The sequence below is a fragment of the Condylostylus longicornis genome, unplaced genomic scaffold (genome assembly GCF_029603195.1).
Source record: "Condylostylus longicornis isolate FDR11 unplaced genomic scaffold, ASM2960319v2 ptg000004l, whole genome shotgun sequence".
Taxonomy (NCBI): domain Eukaryota; kingdom Metazoa; phylum Arthropoda; class Insecta; order Diptera; family Dolichopodidae; genus Condylostylus; species Condylostylus longicornis.
The window spans coordinates 11,115,768-11,124,195 of NW_026577973.1; the positions used below are offsets into that span (position 1 = coordinate 11,115,768).

The 8,428-nt window shown below is 23.2% G+C and overlaps 1 protein-coding gene across 1 annotated transcript; it reads left to right on the forward strand.

Annotated features, from left to right (window-relative positions):
- Positions 1–1,041: 1,041 nt before the first annotated feature.
- On the forward strand, positions 1,042–8,428 carry LOC129613209 (uncharacterized). Its single transcript, XM_055527187.1, has 5 exons — positions 1,042–1,055; positions 3,710–3,873; positions 3,939–4,148; positions 5,247–5,434; positions 8,303–8,428. The coding sequence occupies exons 1-5, from the start codon at positions 1,042–1,044 to the stop codon at positions 8,426–8,428; spliced, it is 702 nt and encodes a 233-aa protein (XP_055383162.1).

Sequence of the window (8,428 nt, forward strand, 5' to 3'; positions counted from 1 at the left end):
TAGATTAAACTTTTGCTTTAGTGTAAGTGCCAAATCTTAAAGGTTTCCAAGTTACAGGAATTTAAATAAAATTTCGACGAAATTTCTACTTTTTCAAGTTTTTTCGCTTATAACTTCTGTTCCGCAAAAAATAGCGGCTTCAAACAAGCAGTGTTCGCAAGGCATAGTAAAGAACTTGAAATCAACATGTTACATGATTTTGTTTTTTCTGTACTTTCGGAAAACCAAGTATTTGATCTTAAAAAAACTCAAATTTTCTGCTTTTTTATTTTTTTTAGTTTCCTATGACCCGATAATCTCGTACGAAATTATTTGAAATTACAAAAATTTTTTTTACAGAATAATGTATTACAATTATTAATGAAACAACTAACTCGCGTTTTAAAATAAAATTAAATTAAAAAAAATTTAAAAAAAAAATTTGACTAAGAAGAGAAAAAGATTTACAGCCTTAGAGCCAAGCAGAGAAGAGTATCGTAGCAATGTACATGAAATACGAGGAAACTTAGAACTTAAAACCTCTCATATTATCAGCAAGATACTGAACAAAGTGCGAATTTATAGTCTCGTCATTATTGAATTTTTACCATCCAAACAGTACTGCACGCATCGAAATAATTGGAAATCTGATGTAGTTCTATATCAACTTTTTCTTTTACATTTTATTCGAATATTAAATTCAAGTGTTTCTAGTAAAAAATTTAATTATGTAAATTATGTATGATACTTAAATACATTGTACTTATTTTTAATTAAAAAATTTAAAATAATTATTAACTCCAGTTTTAATTACAAAGGGTTTTTCCAGCAAATAACGTATGCATATTTAATTAAACTTTTCAATAAAATTAAATAATTCTCCAAAATTATTTTTAAAAATTCTTTCAACAAAAACTCGTACGAACTTAAAAGTTACTCAATATATAGGTAATTAAAATTTTGAAAAGTTTTAATAATTTTTAATGAAAATTTTGTAAAAGCCGTAAAGTGGAATTAACAAAAACTGATGCTGATGTTACAACCTTGTGCTATAAATCAAACATGCCAAAATCTATGTAAGTAGGTCTCAATTTACTTTTATATTAGTTATGTTCAATTGGTCACGATATAAATTACATAATATATTCTTGTTCAAAATCAAATTTTAAGTTGATCATGCTGTATTCTTCTATCCGTTTGCACGTTTGTTGCCGAAACCCTTATTTGAGAAAGCAATGAGAGTTTTAAACAATATTAACTTTAGTATTTTTAAATTTTAGTCTTAATTAACTTAGATAGTCTCGTCCTATTGCCATAAAACTTTTTACAATTTTTTCAACAAATTCGAAAAAAAGTACTTATTTGCTTCGCCATTTCCGTTTGTATATTTCTTTTGGAAAACTTCTACAACATTCAAAATAGAAACCTAAAATGTTATATACAAATAGGCTTTACAAAAAAAATATTTCCCTAGGAGTAAATTTTTGCCTAATTTTTCCCACTAATTTTTTGTAAGTTATGGTTCCTTCATGTTAAAAAATTGTCATTCGTTGGCAATTAATATGTCGAAAGCACAAACCATTTTTTGTAACTTTTCAAACGCAGAAAAATTATTTTTTAAAATGTTTGGCGTCGTTTGTAAGATAACTGTTTATAGAAAATGGTTTATATTGCTAACAAAAATTCGAACCCGAACACTATACTAACGCTTCTCTTTAATATTTGTAGCTTCTCCGAAAAGTATGCAATATTTTTGTGTAAAAAAGTATATTTTAACTAGATGACCAGTAATACGTTATTTGTCTTCAGTTTCTTTCCTAATAACATTCGATTCTATTACACTTAAATGTATTTTCTATAACATTTTAAAATAGTCATTCTAATCTAAAACAATATATGCGCGTATATTAAATATTTATTAATAAAACAAATATTCTGACAAAAAAACAACTGATTTATATAGTTTAACAAGTATATCTAAATTTATTCCTCGCAATCTCATCTTGGTTAGACTCTATTCCAGACACACACATACACTAAAGCCTCGTAAGCCTTTTCAAAATAATAAGTACGTGACAGGAACTACAAATTACAAATTTAACTATAAACCTTAGATATTCCAAAATAGTTATGTTTTCTGTAATTTTTGTTCAAGCTCTTTCAATTTTCAGAATTTTTTCATATAATTTAGAATAAATTAATTAATTACACACATATAAAATTAATGAAAAGACATTGATAAAAATATTTTAATTTGAAAAAATTTTTATCGAAGACATCAACAAATATTTTTAAATAAAGTTCATTTAACCCGGTGGAGAAGAAAAAAATCAAAATCTCATAAAACTACAAAATAATACAAAAAAAAGGAAAATTAAATCAAGACGCGTTTTTTTATTTGACGCTATTCAGTAAGAGTAGCCGTGACTGGAAATTTTTATTATTTTAAATTGAAAGAAATTAAGTATAAAAATAGTTTTTTTTATAAACATTTAACAACAATTGATGGAACTAAAATAAAATTAAAGGTTTTCATTAAACATTTTTTTTTATTAAAAAAAAAAATTCAATCGGAAGTAAAATGGTTAATTTTTATTATAATCTACCAACATATTAGATTATAATCATATACACATTTTCCATATAACACTTATACCTAATTATAAATATCTAAAATTATAATAATATTTATCTGTTATATATAGTGATGAAAAAATGACCGTCAAATACGTGTGTATGGGCAGTAGTATGATATACAATTATACGCCAAGTTAATACCATCATCATTATGCATTAAAAAATATTTTCATGGGCAAGAGTAAGTTTTTTTTAAGTAATTTGTAAAACCATATAGAAAATTTCGCTCAAAATTTTAATATGCAAAACTGGAATTCTTTCAGTATAAAAATAAAATCGCGCACGTTTTAAATCATTTTCATTTTCTTTGACAATTATACTCGTATATGTTTACAAACATTATAATAATATTATAATAAACATACATACAAGATTAACAATAAACAATACAACATTAACAATATTTATATTTATAACAATGAGAATGACAACAAAATAATAGCGATAATCATAACAAAAAATTATACACGAATAAATTTTAATCACATACACGACGCACTTTTTTTATTTTTTGATATACTTACGTACTTATCATACTATTTACTTAATATATTTTAATGAAAAAGGCTTTACAATTAAACAATAGCCCGTTCATGTACTCATATGGATATATACGAGAGTATATATAGAAAATATCAAAAATATTTTGAAGAAGTCTTCATATACGTTCATTCAGTTCTTTGGTCATTTCACTATAGTTGAAGGTATACAGACATATGTAGAAGTATTTCCAGGTTTTAAAACTTATACAATATTTAAAATATTTTACTTTTACTTTTATTTTTTTTTTAAATTTCTTCTGTAAATTCATGTTCGTATTCAAGTAGCTGCCAAACTAAAAATAGTCTGAGTATAAAAATCAATGACAATATAAAATCTATTATCAATTATAAAAGTTAACTGGTCAAGTGAATAAGAGAGAAAAAAAATAATATTAGTTAAAATTTAATTAAAACAAAAAAAAAAGCAAAATATATTCCAAGGATACCAAAAATCCAAACGAAAAAGGATAATACAAATAAAAAAAAAAACAAAAAATCGAAAAAATGATTTTCAATAAATATTTATGTGCATTAATAATTTCTTTAATTAGTTTAACAAATGGTAATCCAGCATTCTGGAAAAATACACCATTAGATCCAATGATTGAAGAGATGAGATCAGATTGTGTTAATGGTATTGATTCAATGGCATGTTTTAAAGTTAAAATAATGAAATTTATTGATACAATATTTAAAAAAGATAATTTTAAGGTTGGTAATTAATTTTCAATTATTTATCAAAAAAAAATAAATAAATAATACCAATATATTTACAGTTAGGTGAAGATGTTGAAGTTAGATCAAATGATTTAATAAATGAACAATATCAAGGACGTGGACAAAAATCATTTTTAGATCGTATCGAACAATATATTAGAAGTCATGATTATACATTCAAATTACCAGTTGGTGATGTTACAATTTCACCAAGAAATTTAGATGATAATGAAATGAATGTTAATTTAAAATTTGGAAATGAGATTAGTGAAGGTAAATATTAAAATTTAAGTAATATTAAATTTATATATTAAATCTATTTATTAAAAACTTGCAATTAGGGATGAACTAACTGTTGATAAAAAGAGTTCAGACAATTGAATTGTTAATATAAAAGAAAGAGATATCAAATAGACTAAAAAATACCTTAAATATTAATCTGATTAAATTTCAAGTAATATTACTGTCGAAAGCACATAATTGTTTTCACATAAATGAGCATGAGTTCACTTAACAGAGTAAAGTTCGCACAATTAATCGTTCATATTTGCGCGAGTTTATAAAATTGCGATTCTACTATACTTCAAAATTATTTATAGGAAAAACTTAATAAACAATTTTTAGAAATTTTGAGATTGAAGTAATATTTGCGATATTAAAAGTATAAAATCATTTTTAAGCAAAACAAAGAATTCAATATATGAAAACCTTTTCAGGAACAGTTCATTCGAATCTTTTATCTTTTTCGGAAGCTATAAGCAAAAAATGGGCTAATTGAATTACGGAAAATAAGCTTCCGAATCAACAGATCCTTATTTTCATTAAATTTTTTCCATTGCCATCAAATATTATTCGATTCAATTAAAGTTCAAATTATTATAATTAAAATAAATCAAAATTGACAGCCTTGAATAACCTGTACTGAAACATTAAATCCTTGCAATAACATTTGATGACCATAATTTAAAAAAAAATTAAGTAAAATTGATATTTTTTAATTAAAAATAAAATTGTTCTTGCAATAGCACAAAATTAATATTTATAAATAAAAATTTTCGTAAGAATTAATAAAAAATATTTTTTTTTTAATATAAATTTGTAAAATAGCTATGCCCTAGTAATAACTTGAATAATATCATACCATATTGGGACACCATACTACTATTTACACAATATTCTCATTCTCATTCGAATAATAATTTTCCAATTAAATATTTAATAAAAACCTTGAACAAAAAGAAATATTTCAATTTTTTAATCCTCCATAACATTACGTTTGATGCTTTAATTCTTATTAGACAAATTTATTACGTACATATTATATAAGTACATTATTAATATTTAATACTTTTTTAATATTTTTTTTTATAGAGCGTGGCAAAAAATCAAAATTAAGAAAAATCGCTATACCAATAATGGTATTCGTTTTATTAAAAGCAATGACATTAATACCATTAGCTCTTGGTATCCTTGGACTTAAAGCATGGAATTCACTTCAACTTGGTTTCTTATCATTTATTGTTTCGGTTGGATTAGCAATTTTTGAATTATGTAAAAAGGTAAGAATTCATTTCCTTTATGAAAAAATCAATATGAAAAATGTAATACAAAAATACACATAGACAAAATTAAGTTTTAATCTTTCAAAGAATATTCAAAGAATTAAAATTTCATTCACTTACATAAAAGAAAATAGAATTTCTAGTACAATTTTTAATTTTTTTAATTTAATAATGCTCAATTTTTTCAATTTTCAAATTTACAATTTAAAGACTTATAGAATCGTTTCAATAAATTTCAAATAAATATTTCTTAAAAATTTAATTTTTTTTAATAACCACAAAAATACTTAATTTTTATTTAAAATTGAATGATAAAAATCAATACAAAATCAAGTCAAAAGCAAATAAATTTCAAAATACATAAATATTTCTTATATATTTTACTTGTATTATGTATAACACAAGTTAGGTTATGTAAATTTTAATGTGTGTATGTTTATATTATTCAGGATAACTGATTTAAAAATGAAAATAAAAACTCATTATTAAAATCAAAAATCAATGTAAATAAAGATAAATTAAGATAAAAATACGTAATTAAGAAAATAGTCAAAAGAATTTATTCATACATCCTCAGAACAAATGGATGACGTACACAAAGAAACGAGTTAAGGTCTAGAAAAAATTTAATTAAAAATATTTTCTCTACAAACTGGGCTGGATCCAGTTGGTTATCGTTTTCTCGATAATCGGCTAACACTTATGAAAAAATCAAAAAAAATTCTATATAACATGTATAACCATAACTCTCTTAACTATTAAACTATTCTATTTGATGAGTTATTGAATGAAAACTTTTAAAATGATGCCTCTTAATTTTCAACTAACACAAATATTATAAAATGTTCTTTACCAAAAGCAGTATTAGGTTTTATTACATTCAAAAACATTATTCATTCAGCGTTAATATTCGGTATTTTCGGCAACATAAAAACGCAAATTCTATAGTTAGTAAATTCTGCATACGCAAGAAAACTATTCTGTTCCATACATGACAGAATACCAATTTCCTTATAGAAGGTATTTAATTCCTATAAGGAAAAACCAAGTTACCGCAGAGGTAATAGTTGGTCTGTAGGATCAGTTTTGTTTGTTAGAATTTATATAATTTTTTAGGATAGGAATCACACTACCCCACTGTTGAAGCAAAAAGGCAGGTAGCGCCGACCTTCTTCGTCTTTCGAGTTTTTTTCACCTAGTAAAAAAAAAAACTAATTAAATTGAGAGCCTGATCGTCTAACTCGCTACTTTATTTGGGAAGTGAAAAGAAAGTGAATGACAATCACATAATTGTATAATGTAATTTTCGAGTGAGAAAAATTATTCGGTATCTTGTTTTTTTCTAAATTTTATACAAAATTTATTCACTTTGTTTTAGAAAGTTAGACATTCATTCTTTGAATTGATTATCAAAAAATTGATAATCTTTTTGAAAATGTGAAATATTCATTGAATAAAAAGTGAGAAAAGAATCGAAAACACGATCAGGCTGTAAGTAAACGTTTGATCGACATTAAGGTAATAGACACCCCTTGTTCTATTGTACTATATGAACTGTAATTTATTTTTACGAAATAAAAATATAAAAAACTAAAATATAATTTTCGGTTACTTTGACATTTTTAACATGGAACGCTTTATTAAATTTATAAATATTATACGATTAACTAAATAACATAAATTTTAAATTATGGTCTTCATTCTAAACCTAATTCCAAATTATTACATATACCATAATTACATTTAAATTCGATAGCACTCAAAATGTTAAAATAATTAAAACAGATGAAGAATTTCAAAATTTATTAAATTGTTTTAAAAGTTATAATTTTCAATTTATGAGTTTAAATTTAATTTATTAAGTTCATATTTTTTTTAATTAAAATACAAAAAATTTCTATTGTAAATTTTAAAAAAATTCATCAAAAAAACTTTAATAGCATAATATTCATGTAAAATTAAATATGTAATGTTTTTATACATACATAAAAACTTGAATTTTTCTGTATTTTTTAATTGTAAAAAACAATTTCAATAATGAAATTTTTTTATTTTTAAATACAAAACAATGCAGACAAACTTAATATTAAATTTTCCGAGAATATAAATAAATTTATATTTACAGCTATTTTACACAAATTTACAAATTCATATTTAAAAAATAAAATTCAAAACAGAATGCCAGCTGATGTTATTTTTCCTATATCCTTACAGTGAATTTTCATTGAATTTTCTATGTATATAAAAATTTATAACTAAAATTATCTGAACTTATGTACATGCATATATATTTGCATATTTAAAATTATCGAAATTTATAGGTTATTTACTTAAAATTTCAAAAATATTAAATTATTCGTACTTTTTCATTAAATTTGCTTTATTCAAATGATTTATAAATAAAGACCTATATTGAAACAATTGAAGTCAAAAATTGAATTTTGCATGAATCCTTAAGTTTCAAAATGTTTAGTTTTCCGATATTGATGCACAATTCAGCAATTACACTTACAAGCTGAGTTGTGTATCATTCATAGTAGTTCATTGAATTCAGCTTATATTATATTAATACGCTGAACATCGCAACCCAATCGTATCATACTGAGTTTTTTATTTCACTATTTTACAATTGTGAACTATATAGGCTTAATAGTTTATAACAATTACAAACTTGTTTTATATTCTAAATTTCATATATTACAATTTATCAGCAATATACTCATAATATATTTTTATATTACAAAATTTCATTTATAACAAGTTTATTTTTAATAAAAATATATTTTATAAATTTTTATAATAATAATGTAAGATAAATACGATATTGAAATATTTCATATATAAAATCTAATTTCTTCTTTGCAGATTGCAGCTGATCACCATCATGCACATATTGCCGCTCATGGACCATGGGATGGTCGCAGTTTTCAACAAAATGAACCTGTACCTGTATATGAAGCCCAAAATTTAGCCTACAATGCATATGCTTAA

Excerpts from the sequence above, each read along its gene's own strand:
- LOC129613209 (XM_055527187.1), top strand. Across the intron at positions 3,874-3,938 it reads AAAAGATAATTTTAAGGTTG|GTGAAGATGTTGAAGTTAGA; the intron begins GTAATTAATTTT and ends ATTTACAGTTAG. Across the intron at positions 5,435-8,302 it reads TTTTTGAATTATGTAAAAAG|ATTGCAGCTGATCACCATCA; the intron begins GTAAGAATTCAT and ends TCTTCTTTGCAG.